General features: G+C 37.3%; 1 protein-coding gene across 14 annotated transcripts in view; it reads left to right on the forward strand.

Annotated features, from left to right (window-relative positions):
* NAALADL2 (N-acetylated alpha-linked acidic dipeptidase like 2) overlaps positions 1-20,646 on the forward strand; it is a 411,612-nt gene that overhangs the window by 188,907 nt on the left and 202,059 nt on the right. For all 14 annotated transcript variants that reach the window (XR_016469794.1, XR_016469793.1, XR_016469789.1 and 11 more), the window contains one exon: positions 7,998-8,493. Coding sequence is in view for 3 of the 14 variants with exons in the window: in XM_090147729.1 (XP_090003855.1) it covers positions 8,006-8,493 (488 nt within the window). In the remaining 11 variants the exon portion in view is untranslated. The remainder of the gene's footprint in view (positions 1-7,997; positions 8,494-20,646) is intronic.

Below are 20,646 nucleotides of genomic sequence, written 5' to 3' on the forward strand. Positions count from 1 at the left end.
CATCCATCTCAGCAAGGCTGAGAAATGTGCATAATTGATGTCTGAGAGTCTATCACATAGCGGCTAAAGATGAAACAACAAACCACATATCCTGGAAGCAACAGTGCCTTTTTTCCCTGGGCTGTGGTCATTATGAGGTGGAGTTTGGCAGAAAAGTCCATCAGATCTGGCTGCTTTTTGGGATATAGTTCTGGAAGGGATAGCACCAAGGTGTAAATCTCTCCTGTAAAAATACTGCTCTATGGAGTTTTACATGCAGATTTACTGAAACAATCTTGAACACGTTTGCAAAGTGAGTGATCCTCAAGTAAACGAATGAATCAGTTTTCAATGCAAGATGCTGACCTCGCTGCTGCCTAGCGTGGAAGACTGGATCAGGAGCATGGCAGGACTGTGTAACAGATATATAGCCTAAGAGGTAGAGGCAAGGGGTGCTTCCTTTTGATTCTTTGTTTCATGAATCCATTAAGGATTCCTCAGTTGACCTGAACTAACGCACCTCGGTTTTTGCTTTAAAGAAAAAGCATGAACTCATTTCAGCGTGTAGACATCAGCGTGCTCAGGATGCTGAATGTCACACCACATTGACTGTGTGTGAAAGAATGTGATAAATTCACAGGAATTGTACACCATGCAAAATTACACCTCTGGGCAGACTCAAATGACCAAACTTTGACATTTCTCAAACTTGACAGCTTATTTCAGTGGAGATTTAGGAAAAAAACCACCATGCAAAACAAAACAGAAAGGTCAAAGGCCACCAAACGTATTACCACTGCACTCTTTGCCTATGGCTATAGGGATGTTAAATCTTCTAACATTACTTCACATGGCAAATTAATGTTTCCTTGTTGAGACCCTGCAAAAAAGAATAATGGCTCCATGGTTTCATGTATGGCCTCAATGTGTAGAAATCCCCTGGTACTGTCACACACCGGCCTGAGAAAGTAGTTACAGTGGATGTCCTCTAGGCTTGCCATGGTGGATAGCTGCTGATAGCATTATTGCCTTCTCTTGGGGTTCTGGAGTGTCGGTGTGCCTCAGTGTCTGTGTGTGGGGAGGGAGGAGGGAGGATAGGGGGAGGGCAGATTTAAACTGGCTTTCAAGAACATGTTCCCATCTTGGTTTGCAGTAGCAGTTGCCGTGGCAACCTTACTCTGTGTAGTTGAGTTTTAACATTTGAGAGTTCACCCAGAAAATAAATTTGATCTGATTGTGAAGTAAACTTGCTTATTTTCTGAATTCTGTGGATACAGATTATTCAGAAAAGCAGATGATGATGCTGCTGCCTTGCTGTGTTTTCTGCTATAAACCATGCATGGAAGCATTAAGACTGTCATCTATCAAAATATAGTAAAATTCCAATAAAGCTAAATTGTAAATGTTGCCATCCTCAGCTCCATAATACATTATCTTTAAGGGCTCTGTGTCATTTTTGAAATTGATAAAGCTCAATAAAAACCCACTGAGCAAGAAATGAAATTATTCTTTTATAAAATACACTCTGAGACAAGGTTGTTTGTTTGTTTTGTAAGTACTGACCTGCTTTTTCTATCGCAAGTTAGAAGATGAGAGCATGGTGACAGTGGAACCATATTACTGTGTTCATCAACATTCTAAATATTTCATTTAAAATCTGGTTTTATAAAAAAAAATTACTCTGAACTTGAGACAGTGGGCTTCATATATCATTTATCTCTCTGATTTCAGTGTGAAATCTTGCTGATACGGTGATTAATCACTAATAAAATTTACTTAATTACTTACTAATTTGTCTACTGATTAACTTATGTTTACTTCCTACTGGAAAAGCATAGAGCTTAGATGACTCCATGATTTATGTCCTGTAACCATAAAAGTTTGTCAAGTTAATCCTAAATTCTGAGAACTGGTGTAGATGACGTGGTTTTGTGTTGTATCTGCAGGAGCAGAAGGGAGCTGGTAGGTGAATTGTTCTGCTCTTCTTCCTACTGCTATTAGCTCCGGTTTCTTCAGCAGAAGCAGATCTTGGAAAGTACTGTTGTTAGTGGTGGTGGTTTGGGTTTTTCTTAAGGTTTTTTTTTTTTTTTTTTTTTAAGAAATGGAATCAGCCCTGAATTATTTTTTTATATTAGTTTGTACATTTTAAACTGTAGTGGACTCCTGCTAGCTAAGCTGATTTAGAGTATAAGAGCTTTCCAATGTATATTTTTTTCAGATTTTAGTTGTTAAAATTATTTTTATTCTTTTAACAGTAATTCAGTTGTGATTGACTGTAATTAAAGAGCAAAAAGCAATTGGGGAAAAAATATATATATCGAAGTGAAATGTGTCCAAACAAATGACTGGGAAAAAAAAAATATATTGTACAGCACAGAATGAGTCATACAAAATTAACTTTCTTAAAAGCTGCTAGGGCCTGTTATTGCAGCTACTGCTGTCAGCATTTTCAAGTTAAACAATATTTACCGTAGTTTTATTTCTCATAAAATTCAACTGTAAGCCAAAATGCAAATGCCCCAATAACAGTTTTGGTTTTTCTTGGTAAAGCTTTGAGGTTTTGCTTCATTTTTCTTTTAGAGGCAATTACAACATCTAGGTGAACATAGTGAAAAATGTATTTTTGATGAAACCTTGACTATGGAAAAAAAAAATATATACATATATATATGCAAGAAGATTGAATATGTTAGTTTGTTGTATAGCCACTTGGCCTGAGGAAGAATGGGAAAAGGGAAAGATTAAGGTTCACAGAATACTTTGGAGGAGATTGATTCTTACGCAGAGGAGGTTGCTGCTAACCTCCAGATCACGCAGAGTGCCTGGAAAACTGAGCAGTAACCACCAGAACCAGAGGAAAGATCTGCTCTGGGAATGGAAGCCAAGTGAAGGCTGAGTAATGTTATATGAACAGACAACTTTAATGTAATGGTTTACCGTGCTCTACTCATTTTTCTTACATTTGATCTGCCTGTTGTTTCTTACTTTACAGTATTGCACAGTTTTTTCTTTGACTGTTCTCATCTTGAGCCAGATAGTGAAGGAAGCAGGAACAGCAGATTGATTTTGCCATTGGTTTTTCATATGGTTGTTGCGACAAAGAACTTTTTCTGCTGTAACTAAATTGGTTGCCAACCCCATATCCCAAACGTAAGGAAAGGAAAAATCATTACTGAAGAAAATTACAGGAGAGATGATGGAAAAATAATATTATTTTTTGAATTAGCGTAATGTTGCTGTCGACAAGGACATCATAATCTCTTCTGCAAGCAATCGTTTTTTCAGGGCTTTGTATCTGAAGAAATGTGTATAGGCCTGAAATTTGGCATCATCTCAACAAAATACTAAATAGCTGTCAAATACGTTTGAAAGACATGCATCTGTGGTGGGTGTTGATTTCTGGAACGAGTGCAGCTATTTGCCCTTCCAACAGGTGACATATCTGTTTTGTATTCCCTGTGTAGAGAATAGAGAGAGAAGAATCAAAAGGAGAACCATTAGAAAACAACCCCAGATTTTTCTTTTTCTGATTTATACAAAGAGGATGTAATACCTTTATTACATTTCCTAGGTAAAAGTTGCTTTTTCAGGACAGAACACCAAATGGACCAATGGGGTGTTCACTCTGGGCAGCATGTTAATGCTTGCCACTCTTCCTGCTGTGAACATGTCTGAATCCTCTGCTTGTAAACTGGATTTAACAACTACAACACTTGTCACAAAGATAAGGGAATTTACTGCAATATATTCATATTTCTCTGTTGGTTTCATGTTCTATTCATGTTAGTTGACCTTTCTGTAGGGCAGGTATTAGAGAGAGCCAGTGTGATATAGATGCAACACCTTTTATGTAGTCCTCATTAGATAGCCTTCAAAGGCTTCATTGATAAGGGATTAAAGTAGGAAAAACATCATAAGAGGTTTCTGGTGGTTTCATAACAAGCTGTACCCACCAGACAGAAGGTGAATGCATTATTTTAACATCAAAGAATAGGTAGTTTTGAAATGGGCTTTCTAAGGAAATAATGATCTGTTAAGGTTAACTCTCTTAATTTCTTGTGTACGTTCAACTGAAAGGATATTTAGCATTGATTTGATAGTTCACTATAAATATTCTCCACACAAATAAGAGGAAGTATAGAAAGGGGCATGAGTTTAATTGGTCATCAGTTTGCTATGTCCAGTATTCCACAATTTATGATCCGCTTTGTTGTCTCTCTAAAACAGCTTTCAAGGTTACTTTGAGCATATTCAGACTTCTGGCATTTTACAATTGTTCTTTTATCTTTATAATAAAATATGTATTTAGCGGCAATTAAATGTCGAAACAGCTTGCTAGCAGATGGGTTGGATTTTGTGTCTCCTGAAGTTTTCAGAAGTATGTATTGTTTTATGGTCTTTGTTATTGAGAAGGATGAGCTAGAGTATCACAGTGGCTTTTCTTGACTTAATAGTTTATCCTTCTTTCTATTGCCTATTTTTATGTTGTTGTTCTCTTTGTAATGTTTTCTTTATCCTTCTAATTCTTACCTAGAATTATATTTAACACATAATCTTCAAGTCATGGTGCCCCTTTAACCAGCCAAGTAGGCCTGCTAATATACAAAAAAATATATTTATGTCATTCAGAACCAGGCGATAGCTTTCTAACATCACTTTAAAATACACTATGGGATCTGATCTCAGGTGCTTCTTGCTAAGTTTTGTTGTGTCTTTAAATTCAAATAATGAACTTAGATATATTACTATAAAAATGAAGACCTTAACTGGGGCTGTTCTTGCTTTCTTTGTATTCTTCAACTATACCACGTTCATTGCTAAGCAGATCCCACCAAAGTCTGTCTCAAGTAAGATGCTGAAAAGTATGATTTTTTTTTTTTTGTTATTTCAGTTCATTTAGCTTTTTTTTTTTTTCTGAAGTGTGGTGACTGATTTTGGTACTTTGTATGCAAGTTGAGTTCCTGAGATATTATGCTGTGGAGTGCAGTTACTACTCACTGCATTAACAACCATTTAAAGAAATTTTGTATGAATTTTTATTATGTATTTATATGTAGAGATTTAAATAACCTTTATTAATACACTTCATTGAACAATAGCACATGTTTTTAAAATGTCATAAATGCAGAGAAAACTTTAAGTATTACTGATATATAATGGATGCTATTTATAAATTCAGCAAGATCATTAGCCATACAACTACGTTTTAAAACTGCCTTTAATTCTTATTCCGTGGGTAATACTGCCATAACCTGCTAGGAGTTTATTTGACTAAAGCCTTGTATTAAATGACTCCATTAATTCTGGAGTCAAAATTATATAGAAGAGATTTGCTTTGCTTTTGAAGGGCGAAACACTCATCTTTTAATTATTTTCTAGTAGAAAGCAGTATGAAATGGTGTTGGGAAGATGAACCTGTTGGGCAGTTGTTATTACCTAATAGTGTCTTATGTCACTGATGGTTTGCAAATTATTCCCTTCACCAACAAAATAGGAGGAGACAGAGCAAAAGGAAAGATAAATAGCTTGAAGATTGGTTGGTTCTGCTTTCCAAGGATATTTATTAGTACTTGATGGCTGTTTGGTGCCTGGTAAAATGAGCACAGTGCATCAGCAGACCAGTTCTGAAGCTGACATTATTCAGCGTCTTCCCCAAAAACTGGAATCGTAGGAGATTTTGAAGCGAAGTCCAGCTGGGGAAGAATAGGTTGACGTAGTGCACTGTAGACCAGCACTCTGGGGTAAGCATTATGGGGTGCCAAATGGAGCGGTGCTGTGATTGAGACAGGCAGTCCCCTGTCTGTGGCTTAGCATATCTAGGAATATTACTGCTCTCCTGTACTGCAAGGTCACAACTGAGTTCTTGTGTCCAGCTTTGGATTCTTCTGTTAAGAAGGATGCTGAGAAACTGGGAGACTGCAGGCAAATGGTTCCTGATTTCGGGCTTGTTTCTTCTACTGACAAAGGAAATGCGACAGCAAACTCTCTTTGGTAGTGGCAGGCTGTAAAAGTAAGGGCAAGTTGTGGCACATGAAGTTCAGGCTGATGTTAGGAAAATTTTCAGAAGTCCCACAGCTTAACAGAAAGGTGCTGGCCTCTCTGTCCTGAGAAGTTTTCAAGGTTCAGCAGGACAACACCGTAATGTGCCTGGCAATGATCCTGCTTTGAGTAAGATTCTGGACTAGATAATCTCCAAAGGTCCCTTGAAACTAATATTTTTATGAATATGTGATTATTCACTTGGAAAAATTATAATGTATTATTTTATAGGACTTTAGCTACAAAATTTTTTCCACTTTGTTCTCTGATCTGCAAAGCAATGAAGCGTATGCATAATTTTAAGCATGCATCATGGCAAGATGCACAAAGGTACCTCAGAATGGCAGCACTTAAGTGATTGCTAAATTGACCAGAATCTGTGAAGCTCTGAACTATCTACATATTTTCAGGGAAGATATTTTTGCTAACCATTTTTGATCCTGAAGGACACTAGCATGATTTTAAAAGATTCCCTGTGGGTTTTCCAGCAACATTTGGATGTCTGAAAAGCATGCATGTCCATTGATTCAAATGTGCTTAAAATTATGCAATGTGCTTTAACTTAATTCAGCTCACTTTATACTCTTGCTTCCACTGCAAATAGAAGTATTTGGACTGCAGGTGGAGAGCTGATATGCAAAGTGTGTATAGTAGGCAAACCTGAAACACGTACCTCAGCTATGTGCTGTCTTTGCTGTTACTGGACTGCTCTAACAAGCATAGGCAAGGGATATTTATATGCCTGCACAAGGAAATAGAGTCTGTAAATTGGTAGAGAGCGAGACAGACTTTTGGTGAACAATAGGCTGTTCATTATGTCAATGATTTCTAATTTTTGTTCTCTTCAAAAAAGCTTTCAAACAAGCTAAATTCTTCTCTGCTTTTAGACTGGGTTCATCTGTTGTGTGGCCCCAACAATGTTATCTGGAGGTACTCCTTAGAAAATGCCTTAAAATGTCAAAATGGAGGGATAATGTAGTGTAGGGTTTGGTTTGATATCTGCCGCTGCAAGAAGTTTAATATCTTTATCAGTTTATTCTAGTTGATGAGTCTGAAGTTAGAAAAGCCCTTGATTACGGGTACTTATGTGATGGAATAGCTATTGTCAAAGTATGGAGGAAAATGGCACCCCACTGACACAGTCTGTTAAAAATGATTTGTTGGAAATTGACTTTGAATGTTTGTACTGGAGGTCAGTTTCTCTTGGACGGCTTGTACTTCCTTCGAAGTATCTAGAAGTATGCCACGCTATTAAAGGACTGATTTTGTTGTAAATATGTATCTGGCAGTGATTTTTATTCATTAAATTGGGAAAAATAAGTGGAGCAAAACAGCTGGGACAATTTCTAAGTAAATTCATCAGTCATTCAGGAACTATGCATTTAAAATACCTATAAATAATAGAATCTTCCATCTAAGAAGTCGTCGTTTATTGATGTATAAGTAGAACGTTACTCTGAAATTTCTTTTTTAACTTCTCATTTCCTCATGTTTAGAGTCAGACCAGGCAAGTGTTATTTTTATTTTTCCAACTTTATTTTAGCAGCATTATTTTGTACAGTGTGTGCAATAAAATTGATGTGCACAGTTAAGCTTTAAAATGACTTTCAGATAATAAATAATTGTTTTGGAAATTCTGTACCTTCACTCAAATTTTTATTACTATCTTGAGACTGACAAAAATAATGGACTAACTTTTGTGTTTTGCCATTGGTACTCATCAATTCCCTTTACTCATATCCTTCAATATATTGTATTCCTTTAAATATCTTATTTCCTCTTCGATGTTTATTGTGGGACTACTGATCCTACAACGAATAATGGGAAGATGGAAATAGAGTGAAACTGAGTTTCTGCTTTTTAATATGTATTTTCAGTTCTCCCTGGTTTGCAAAGGAGACATAAATAGGTTGTTTACACAGACATGAGAAAGCAAACACTCAAGTTTGTTTCTTTGTTTTTAAAATTTGTTTTCATAGTTAAAAAGATGGCCTACCACAAAGTGAATGCGGACCAGAGAACCCAGGGCCAATACCTTGACAGTGATGACCTCCAGGCCACAGCACTAGAACTGGAATGGGACATGGAAAAAGAGCTGGAGGAGCCTGGCTTTGACCATTTCCGACTGGATGGGGCAGTCCAGCATCATCTGGGAAACTCGCAGAGCCCTGACCTCGATCTTGAGCCCATCCAGCCATCAGCTTCTCCTAAGGGAAGATTCCAGAGACTTCAGGAAGACCCTGAGTACATCTCGCACTATTCAAGACAGTCACCAAAGAGCCACCGCTGCAGTTTTTTTCAGATACTGAAAGTATTTTGTGCTGCTTTAATTTTATTTATTTTTGGAATTGTGATAGGATATTATGCGGGCAAGAAATGCCCTTCTCCTCCAGCATCTCCAGAACCAAATAACCCTCATAACTACCATGAAATCCTCAAGGAAATCAAAGCTGAAAATATTCAACAAATATACAGGTATGTGTTTTAATATTTTTTTTTACTTAGAGCCATCAGATGTGAATGTTAAGAATTCCTGTTAATTTTAAAATTTTATTTATTTTTACTTACAAACCTTGGATTTTTCTTCATGAATGATACTTATAATAATGTGGATTTGTCTTAGTTGTTGTCTTATGGAAATATGTTTATTTGAAGAGGATCAGTAATGTATTTGCTCAGTATATTTATGTTACCTTTCATGTATGTAAACTGAAAAAACACGAACTATTCAGATTGAATATAGGAGAAAGTATCAGATTTACTAATGCAGTCAATCATCAGATAACATTGTTGAAGAGCAAAGTGTTAGATTTTGGTCTGTAGTAATTGGATCTCCGTGAAATCCCTGTCTGATCTGTGGCAAATAGATGAATCTTTGCCCTCTATTTTCAGCCTGTGAGTGCGATGTCAGCCTTTAGTTTGTGTGCTTTTAGAGGGGAAAACTGAAAACTGAACTATGAGAGACTGTTTTAAGAACATAATCAGGAGGATAACTCCTCCTCCCAAAATGTTTTTAAAAATTTGCTGAATTGAAAAAAGTATTTTAATACATACTACCTATTAACTTGGGTATGGATATGAAGTGTTATGAATTGCCTACTGAAACCCTGACTGGCTTTTATTTTTATTTTATTATTTCTTTTTCCATACAGAAACTTTCCGCTGATTTGAAAGTTTATAAAACACTTTTGTACGAGAGTACGATCACTTTTCTCGTGCAATGAATGTGGAAGAAACTAGGTTTTCCTGCCAATTTTTTAAAGTTGCTTCTCCATGAAGGAGGAATTTGACTTATTTCTGGCTTCTGGAAGTGACCCAGAGCAGTGAAAGTTCTTTTTTCATGGTAAAGGAAATGCATTGCACATTTTTTGATCAGTAGTAGTTCAGAAGTGGCAGAATTTATATACCCAGGATTAAGAAGGTTTGTTGTAGAGGAAATTCGAAGAGTCTGTGTGGGTATTTCTGAAGTAAATTGAAAGTAATTATTGAAATATTCCAATATAATTTGTCTCTTTTTTTTCATGTGGTAAACTGGAACCTAAAATCCTTGAAGTGGTTAGTAGCATGCTTTGAACCAGTATTACTACTAAATACAAGATTAAAATGTGTATGTGTATGCATTTTAAAAGACTTCATGCCAGTTTTCATGTGCTGTTCTGTCTCGACTTTATAGATCCAATTATTTTCATAATGGGAAAGGCTATAGGAACAATGGTGGTTCTGTATGCTAAGGATTTAACTTTTATCTGCTCACACAGGAAAGTAGACTGAGGACTGTCATTAGGCTTAATCATGAGCAAAGTATTTTAATAAGCTAGATTCTACTGTTATGATATTACAGAAATTACAGAAAATTGCAGAGAACTCTGTCGGTCTCAGGATGATATTCCAATACTTTGATTTGGAATTAGGAATCACTTGCCATTTTGTTATTTTGAAGAGTACATTAAAAACATTCATTATGTTGTTTCATCACTTTTCAAATTATTTTGGCTAACTATTGAGATGTTAATTTGAATCTGGCCTTTGGGTAAAATCAATTATAGAAATACTTTGCATTTAAGAAAGCTTACAGTGTTGCCATACTTCAATTAACATAATACTTAGAACTTGGTGATTTTTTTTCCTGCATAACAGCAATATTTCCACAAATGTCATCAAGCATTGGTTTTCAGTTCTGTATAAAAATGTACAATCAGAGCTTTTAGTTTAGTATATTACACACAAGATTTTTCTTTATCCAACATTTTGATCTGAGAAAGTTTTTATTGCATGTTCTGTTAAGCTATTTTCCCTCAACATCTGTTTGTGAAGAGTCAAAGCTATTGCAATGAAACCTGAGTATATGGAGTCCCACAAATATAGAACACACAGCATATGTTTCTTGGGGAAAGAAAAAAAAAAACCTGGCAAAATCAATATGTGTTATTGTAAGTCTTCTTTCAATGTAATATACTTTGAATTACTAGGGATAAGTGGCAGCTGCTTAGCTTGCAATTTCTAAATGTTACTGAGAATGACGTTAATTTAATTTTTGTAGTTTACTACTTAGATCAGACTCAATAAATGTAAGAAATTTTGCTAACAATTTTGATAAAGGACTTAGAGGGAAAATGTGTTAAAGACACAGTTGTGCCAGTCCTTTTACTCCGGTAGACATCAGCTTAATGTACTTGGAGGTCTGGAGTGGGGACTTTCTGCTGGGATGACATCTGTTGCAACTAGAAGTTGTTCTGTGTATTGGGACCCTCTGGACTTAAATGAAGTTGCTGAAATGTGCCAGGGGACTTCTGTTGATTTTTTATTTTATTTTTTTTTAATTGGAATGTGGACAGAATTCTGCGCAAGTTAAATGGAAGGATCACATCATATGACAGTAGTTTGTCTTCAGAGTTTGCTGAAATAGGAGAGAGGCATGCCTGCTCAGCTTCTTTTTTGACACAGGGAGTGCTCATTTGCTGCTCTGTCTTCAAGAAAAGCAAGAGAAAAAAAAAAAATGAAATAATGAGTCTGCTATGTTTATTTTATAGGAAGTTTTGTTTTTTTATTTGATTTCTATAAATTGACTTTGTAATTGGATTCATATTGAATGATAAGTGTTAAGAAAGATGGACTGTTGTGGTGCTGTTCATGATAATTCTAGCTATACCTTACTTATCTGATTAATTAATTCTCTCAAACATTATTTTAAAAATCCTGAAAGCCTTATAGTGCCTTATTGTGCCACTCCTTTCAACAATGAGAGTTCTCAGTTACTAGCAGATTCACAGCCTTATGACTGTGAAAGATGAATACATGTTTCCATGATTAAGAACACGGACCTACAGACCAAAGACCTTTTTGCTTTGCTCTTCATCCAATCCGTAGGGCTGTTCTTATATTTCAGCTCTGCTTTTCATTCTATATATCCTCACTCAAATCTTTCTTCACTGAGATTTCTTCCCCCTCGAGCAATAGGGAGGTTTAAATCCCTTCGTAATGCATCTAGTTGTAACTAACTGTCCTTTGGAGGCATATCTTTTCCTTCTTCCAGCTGGTAATATCACCTGCAGAATCTCACAAATCCATCTCTGGCAAGAATTGATTTGTCACCAGTGCCTGGTTCTATCCTCAACTTCAGCTTAGTTCTTCAAAGGGCTGTAGGAAAGTAGATAGAAGCAGCTCTCCTACATGGTCATTGCCAAAGAAACAAAAGGTGCTTTGCAGTGAGGAAAGGACTTTATATCTTTGTCTGAAAGTGAGACAGAAAACTTCCTTCAGACCCAAGTTTCTCTTGTCCTTCAGCAGTTATATTCAGTGTTGTAAATCCTTGGAGCTTCAAACATTTGTATCAAGTAAAACTTGCAAAACACTTGGCAAGCAAAGAGAGCCCAGAATGTCTTGGAAAAGCTGAACTGTGGAAATTTGGAATGAATTAAATTTCCAAGTTGCTTATGGGAAAAACTGAATAATTTGTCCCACAAATGAGAAATCTCAGCAGGAATAGATCATCACCCTCTAATGGGAAGAGTACAAGGGGAGAAAGGAGAAATAACTGACTTTTGTTGTGCTCCTGGTGGCTGCTTCTCCCAGGAGAGACCCATTCTGTCCCCACTGCCATTAATAGCTACTGTTCATTAATAGCTACATGCTGACATATTCATGGGTGAATAGCTGGCCTAGACCATTTCTTGCTTTACCTGGGGTCTGAGCAGCTGTCTGTATGTTCTCAGTATGCGAATAAATCCTGACTTCTGTCATGCCAGCACGGGAGAAATATGTTGCAAGTAGTAAGTCTGTGGGAATTCATCCTATTTGCTGCTGTGTATCAGTCTCAGATATTTATTGTATTGCCGTAAAAATGCAAGCACTAAATATAGTTAGCCTGAATCTGAAGTCCTCTCTGCTGCATCTTTAGAAATTGATATTGTGATGCTCCTGGGTAAGCAGGTGCTCAGTGAACTCTCTGGATTTATTTCTTTCCCCTATTTTGCGTAGTCACTTGGGATTCTTTTTATTCACATGACAATTTTCAATGTGTATTTATAAGTACAAAGACCTTTTGAAAGGAGATAAGAGGTAATATCATACAAGTGAAAGTTCCCCCTTATCCTCCTGGTACCTCACCCATAAAGAATGGCTCTGAGAACGTGAGGAGGTATCTTTTGTGCAAGAAAGATGCCCTGCATGACCCAAGCCATTATCTGTGGAACACTAACTTGATAAATTTCAGCTCCAGATACCCACTTATATCAAATATGATTTTTTCCCCTGCCCCAAAATAGTCTATATTTGTACTTCAAAGGTATTAGAAAGCCTTGTCTGTTTTATAGTTTTCATTGGTTTCATTTGATTTGCCCCTCCTTTCTTCCCCCCCCCCTTTTTTTTTTTTTTTTTGAAATGGCTTAACATAGCTCTTTCATTTGTTTTTCTATGGATGGAAGAAAGAAGTGTTACATTGGTATAGTGATATATTATATAGTTTCTTCCATTAGTGTCAGTTGCAGCATATGCTTATAAAATTCCTCTTCCTGTTTGAAGGAACATCTTAGCTTATGGTTTATTCAACATCTAAGGACATGATTTATATATATCAAGTCCACTGTGCAGTTTACTAAAAACAATTTTTCCCCTCTGTTGATTATTTTTCTTAATGATGACCATAAAAATATATTGAATCTGAGATGTTTGATTTGGGAAATCACTTACAGTAAAGTGTGATTTTTTTTTGTGTTATAACTGTGTCCTCTGTAAATGAAGTTCACAGTGTTGCTTTAAAATGATTTTTTGTAAGCAATACACCAGTGTGATATAGTAATGAATTAGATCCAGTAAACTGTACTTTCACATTGGCATAATAACTAATGAGTCCCTTGATAAATTTTCTTATCTGTCACAGCCCACATGAATGGCTTCTGCCTTACTGCAGCTTTCTCAAATCATCATGCAGTTCTGTGCTAGGAAAAACTGAAAGGAAATCGCGAGTGGGACAACTTATCTGTTCAGAAACACTTTAAAAGACACACACAAAAAAAATTAGTTTTGTTGTGGAGGCATAAGAAAATGACAGATACTGCCAAACCTCTGAGACCTTTTCATACAAGAAGAGAAGCTGAAGGATTTGTGCAGTGTGTATGATGTCCTGCATGGCTACAAACTGAAAAATGAGAATAATGCTTTGGAGTTGTCTCCTATAATGGTACAATTCCAGGTTGTTTATTTTGTGGAAGAGCAAAATGCGTAGATTAGCTAATTTGGAATTTTTTGAAGGCTTTTCTTTTTTACCATTTTTTCTTGAATCTTTCTTTTTTTTTTTATGGCACATTATCTATTTCAATGCAACGTTCACAAGTTTGGGGTAGAAACACGAGGGGAGGAGGATAGGGGGCAGTCCAGTGCTGGTGAGTGATGACAGAGGGGACTGAGGATAGTAGTCCTGTTCTGTGCTGGGCGGAGCAGGACCGTAAACCTGGACTTTCACATTGGAGTGCTTTCTTATGGAATATCTAAGTGTTGATCCAGTGCCTCGCATTTTCTAATGAAAAGGAACACCTGTTTGCTATAGAAAGCAAATGAATTTTGCTCTGATGACTCCTTTTTGGACTGTGTAATTTTATCTTTAAAAATTAGGTTACCTTGCCAATTTGCCTCAAATTTGTTATAAGCAGATGTGTGGCTAGAGTTTAGAGGGAAAACCAATTTCCACGGCTATTAGACATCTACCTCTTTACCATGACTGCTGAAAAGTATGGGGCAATTTAGTCCTAATTAGAAATAGCAATTCTCAGCAGTGACAAGTACTACTTTTTATCACAGATGATGAAATGAGCTAAGCCAGCATGGGTTGACGAGTAATTTGCCTTTTTTAAGGTCTAGAATACTTCACTCTCACCTGCTCGGGTGGTCAGGGGATCTAGGAGGGACTGATTCCCCGTTTCCCTGCTTTCAAGGTCTCAGGACAGGCTGACGTAGCCCCAGGCCTTATGCCTTTACTGGCAGGTGCTGAATGCTATTTGGAAAGCTAAGGATTTCTGAGGGTTGTTTCTTCAGCATGGGGCAAACTGGAACAGATGGCAAAACATTTATGAATCACAAAGCAGTAACAGTTTGTGCAGTGTTTGGTGTACCTGAGGCTTAGTATTGGACTATACCTGATGAAGTATTTGACTAGACATTTCTGAGTGATTCTGACAATAATACTGGCTAAAAGGCAGAATTTACAGGCAAAGATTTTATTTATGTCACCACTCATCAGTTTTATAGACATAACCAAACCATACGTCTTCTAACAGAAAGATTCTGAAGAAAAAAACATCAACCATCACATTCTGTTGAGACAAGAAGCAGTATTCTTTTTTTTCTTTCTTTCTTTCTTTTTTTTTTTTTCTTTTTTTTTTCTTTTTTTTTTTGTAGAGCAATTGCTTCCAACAGGGAAATATCAAGGATGTGGAAATTGTACAAAGTAGTTCGGCAGTGTCCAGTCTTTGCACTGTAATACCTTGGCTAGTGGTCCCAGTAACATACTTATAAAGATACTGAGAAACAAACATTCCAGAACAAAGACTCTTAACAATTTAATTACTGGCACTAGATGCATTATCTGCTAATTGCCTGAACAACAGGAAAAGTGTGCTCATGCTGAGGTAACTGTGTTGGCACTCGGTGTGACGGTGTGCTCAGGGGTGGCTGTTTTCCCCAGGGAGGAGATGATGGCACAAGGCACTGCAAGTTCCCTTTGTACCATTTCTTAGGCACCAGAACTAACAAATTCCTGTTTAGGATGTGTCTCTCATCACCAGACTGTAAAAGTGAAGTCTATTGCTACTCTTGAGATGCAGCTTTTGAACGGAGTGCTGCAATTCCATGGCATGCACTGCGACAATTAGCAATTAGTTTCCTGCCTGTACACATAAATCAAATTAACAAAGCCTCGAGGGGAAAGAGTTTTCTCAGCCCTCTATGGTTGTGCTTTGACATCCAGTTCCCTGCAGTCAGCACCTATGACAGCTATCTACTAGAAGCTTGCTAATAAGTCAGGCTGTTACCAAATTCACTGAGACCAGCAGGACTGCAATTTGTGTGATATTAGGTTACCATTCATGCAGCACTCAGGACTGAAGGCTACTAACGGGCAACACTAGGAATCGATCAGAGATAATGACATTGATATTGTCTGAATAATAATCAATTTTAATAATTGTCTTCTATGGAAGTCTTGCAGTAAGGGGCTTCTATTCTCACTTCAATTCTCTTTGAAAGCTGATGAGTTTCTGAAGGGTATTAGTTGCCATGCTGAAACAAATATAAAATGTATTAAAAAGATCATCCTTTTCCAGTAATATTGGAACTTGTCCAGCGTTAGACTTTCAAAATTAAACAAGTTTATTTCATGGTTGCTTTTCCACAATTTCTTGAAAACTCTTTATGGAAAGAAGTTAAATAACTCAGGATGTTTGTATGGATCTTTGAATATATGCTGTCTCAGTAGATAATAATCTTAGAATGGGAGTGAAGTCTCACCCTTCATATAAACTAATGTTTCCCTTGGACACGTTCAATTGATTGAAATTTACATGCAGATGAGTTCTTGATGAACTAACGCCAGTCCAGGATAGAACATCATGTCACACCTTCCTTTCTTCCTATGTTTTAATGGGTGAAAATGTTGAAATATTTCAGTTAGATAAAAGTTTCTCCAGTTACTGTTTCCTTTTTTTTTTTTTTCCGTAACAAATAGTGAACTCGTGTCACTACCAAAGCTAAGTATTCTAATGTCTCAGAAGTAAAATTGTTTGGAAATCCTGTATTTAGTATACTTATTCCTAGTTTTTTTGTACGTGCATTGATAGAAGAAACTCTGGTTTTCAACCAGTTTAGTGTCTTTGTTTATCTTTTGTGAAAGCTGGAGAAAATTTAACAACTTCCATCTTTTCAGCTGTGCAGTTTTTCTTTCTTTTTCATAGTATCACAGAGATTTCCCTTACCAGTTCATCCACAATTATAAAAGATCAGTATATACATTTATTTTTCTTTTTTTTTTTTCTTTTCCACTCGGAGCTCAACTTTGTTGACCAGGGGGCTGATAGAGCAGCTTGTGAGGCTTAAGAGAAGAGGTCACTGTTCTTTTATATATACTTACATACTTATGTCCTGCTCTATGAAATAACAGATTTTGCTTTTTTTTTCAAGTGGTGAACTGCAGCCTGAAAGCTAGAGAAGCCCAGGAGTTTTTCGAAACAGTGGAAGACAGTGGGAGGAAGCAGTGATAGTTTAAAATGGATAAGGAGACCGTGAAAATGTCACCTTTCATGGAAATCATTTTCTTTGTTCCAGCAGGGCATTTGTGATTTAGCGGAGTGCTCACATATTTATGGTTATGATTATGGCTGAGGCAGGAACATGTTCCCAGCAGTTCTGGAATCTGTTTCTTGTCGAAGGCTACGTGAGACAACGCTGATGCAGTGCAGATTGGGACCATTTAATTATTTAAATAGCTGGGTGAGTGCTATTTGTGAGCAAAAGGTGGTAGCTCTGGGAAGTTGCTTGTTTCATGGCCATTTGTTTGCAGTGGTTACTAAATGCTTTTATTTTTAATAAAGGCCAAGCTAGGTGATGGGCCTTGTGATGTGCATTATTAAATACATAGATGAGTTTAAAAAAAAGGCCATACGGTCATGAATAAAGTTACCATTCCCTATCAACTATTTAGGGAACAAAGCAAGAAACTGAATTATTCATTATATGCTCAGTGTAAGGCAAATGGAACCTGCTGCTGTGTTGCTAGCAGTGCAGAAAGTGACTGAAAAAGCACAAATGGCTTTCCTCTGTATTATCATGCTTGGTTTTTCTTTGCAAATATTTCTAGAAACTGCTTAAGAAAATTAAACTCTGTTCCAAAAAAAAAAATAAAAAAAAAAGAGAGAGAATTCAATCTCTATAGTTCCTGAGAATCCAAATATGGCCTCATTGGGGGTTTTATTTCTAAATTATTCAGCCTACATACATGCTAAAATGATAGATAAGACATTGAGTTTTGGAAATGAATATAGGTGTTCCTTTGTTCTCATAGAATTTTTTTTAAAACTTGAAATAAGTTTCGTAATTACTATTTCCTATGGACATAAATATGTATATATTTATACAGTTGTCTATTTTATATATGGGATTTTGCACATATGTGAGTGCATATCTCCTTTTGCAAAGTAGCTGAAGTTCGGTCACTTGTATTACGAATCTCAAAAGTTTCATATATTCTAGTGTTCAGTATCTCTTCTCCTTGTGGTTGTGGCTGAAACCTGATTTTCATTCTAATCCTAGGCCCAGAGGTATTTTCTGTATTTATAAGTCCTTTGAAACTGTAGGAACTGAAATGCTATGATGACTGTGTTATCATAGAACCTAGAAGTTATTAAGGATGCAGTTCTGCAGGGAAGGATCGGCCTTAACTCCTGAAGAAGTTGGTAGCATTTCTTTAGCAGTAGATGAGAAATAAAAGTTAAATATGAGTTTGAGGATTCATTTCCTTCATAGTGAAGTAGGTGGTAGGCAACATAAAATATTAAGTTGATCACAGTGCAGAAGTACTTCCACGTTAAAATAGGTATGTGAACTCCTTAGTCTGGTGTGGGAAAACAACATAGCAAGAATCAGTGCTGAAAGAGGAAGCATTACACTGAAAGCGAAAGCACTGATCAAGTAAAAAAGATGAGATGAAGTGACTTATTGGTTCCTTTATGAAATTTTTCTAATCTGTGCATTTTATCTTTATTTTTTTCCCAATAATATTACCAAAGTGTACTGAGCTCAAATTTGTTACATGTACAAAAAATTCTCTTGGAGTGTAATTTTGAAAACTCATCACTATTCTGCAATGTGGTGAGTTCCTCAGATGGTAGGGCTTTTCTCTCCTTTTACTAATATTAGCAACTCTGCATTTTGACCACATTTTAAAATCAGAATTTGTAGCCTAGGAGCTGACATGCAGTGCACAGAGCGTAGTGCAGACCTTTGAGTGTCGGAACAGGAGAACTGAACTGTGTGTGTGATCGGTAGCAGTTGTACAAACACTTCTAAGTGAAAGGGACTGTGTTAATGCAGTGTATGCCTAGTCCTGTTACAGTGGGGGTCAAGTAAACTAAGAAAAACTTCAGGAGAGAATGAGAAGATCACATTCTGCTCAATTGTACTGAAACATGGGCCTTCTCTGTTGAATCAGCCCACTGCCTTCAAGCGGATTTCTGACAGAGGAAAAAGCAGCTCTTTACATTAAAGGCTCGAGGCTACAGTGACTGCCTTTCCTTCTGTTTTTTGTCATTATTGGGTAGGCAAGATCAGATTCTTCAAGTTTTTACCAACTGGTTTCTAAAGAAAAGGCAGTGAGAGTTTGCTCAGTTGCTAGCATTAAACTTCTAAATCTCTGGAGTTACCACTTATTTTCCTTTTTTATTGAGCTATTTTAAATAGCTTGTCTGAGAAGGTTTGATAGTATTGTTCTCTTTTGATTAATAAACTGAACTAGAAGAGAGGTTCTGGGGCTTGGCAGGAACAAAGCCGGGGCCGAACTTGGTGCTGCCATGCTCTGCTAGAGCATGCATAGGGCTGTTTATAGCACAGCGAGGCCTTCGGGGCATTATCTTGAATTTGCAGCTCTCAACTGGCTGAAGTTTTGTTATTTTTTTTGTTTGTTTGTTTGTTTTATTTCTTGATGACAAAACAGGCCCTGTTAAAACAAGAATCATTTGAAATTATTGCAGAAATACAAAGCTAAATAAATTAAATCCTACTTCAGTCTTACGGATTTGGAAATTGATTTTACATGCTTTCGTCACATCCTGACTGGATTAATCTAGCTCTCTTTGTAGAGTTCTGCCAGCGCTGCCGCTGCAGAAATTGCAGCATGTACAGACTGCGGCTGCAGCAGTGATCAGCACTGCCCTGAGGAAGAGCAAGGCTTGCCGAATTTTCAGTCTCTTTTGTGTGCATCTCATTTTCTCCTGACTTCATACATCTGGAAGTTAAGCAAGTCTCACTGTTTGGGAAACAGTTAATTGGATCAGGATAAATCATACACGGGATGAAATGTTGAAAGTGTGTTTGGATCCCATCCCCTTTGTTAATGTAATTAAGACTGTCATTAAAGATCATATTATCCTGCATGAAATTAGGGTCTCAGGTAAGCTAGAGGCTCTGCAGGGATGTTGCTGCATGGTACTGTCTCTGCCATGATGAGCGCTGCTGCCTGAGGAGCACGGTGCCCTGTGGGGGCGGAGCTGCTGAGCCGCCATCTTGTTTTCTCTCAGCACGCAGGTGCAGCCCAGTGGAACACCTTGTGCAGAAAGATCAGCTTTTCTTTGCCAAAAGCTGTCCTGGTGGCCTTGTGAGGTACACAGAGAAGTGTTTGGAGAGTATAGCGAGTGTATGGGGCTCTGCTTGTAGGGACCTAGATGATCTTGTAGGTCGTTTCCAACCTTGCGATTCTATGACCTGCTGCTGTTTTGACTCAGCTCCATTTTTGGCGGACATTTTCTTACTCTCAGCACAGGATGATTGCCGGCATCCTTGAACGCTGGTGATTTTTTAAGATCAATTTTTTGGTCTAGTCAAACTTTTTCCTAGCAGGAATGCAGAACTGCCTGAGCCGTATTTCAGTCTCTTGCCAATGGGCTGCCTTTCCTCAGTTACCTGTTCGGAACCGCCTCAGGGAAGTCCCAAAGCCCCCGCAGGCATCCTGCCAGAGCGCCTCGCCCCCGGGGCCTCACACCCCCCTGGGCCTCACAGGCTGCAGCTGAGCTGCCTTGCTGAAGGCTGTTTGCTTTTGCACAATAGCTGACTCTCCTGAGATCGAGTCCCATTTGCTTCTGCTCAGATAAAACCGCTGACATTTCCACCGCGTCTTTCAGCACAGGAAGGTAAATTTCTTTGTAAGCTTACCCTGTGCTTTCAGGATGAATTCAGGATGATTGAGTTTGGGTTCTTCAGTAACCATATTTCAGTCTACCCCAAAGTAATTAATGTTAAGATAGGGTTATATTCCAGATCCTTGGTGCATAAGGACCCTTTAAGTCCTTTTATTTGTTGTATGGTAAAGACTGATTGCAGCTGTTATATATCATGTGACTCCTGGTTCAGCAGAGATGCAAAACAGGTTTA

This window comes from Phasianus colchicus, chromosome 10 (genome assembly GCF_987193195.1).
Source record: "Phasianus colchicus chromosome 10, bPhaCol1.hap1.1, whole genome shotgun sequence".
Lineage (NCBI taxonomy): Eukaryota > Metazoa > Chordata > Aves > Galliformes > Phasianidae > Phasianus > Phasianus colchicus.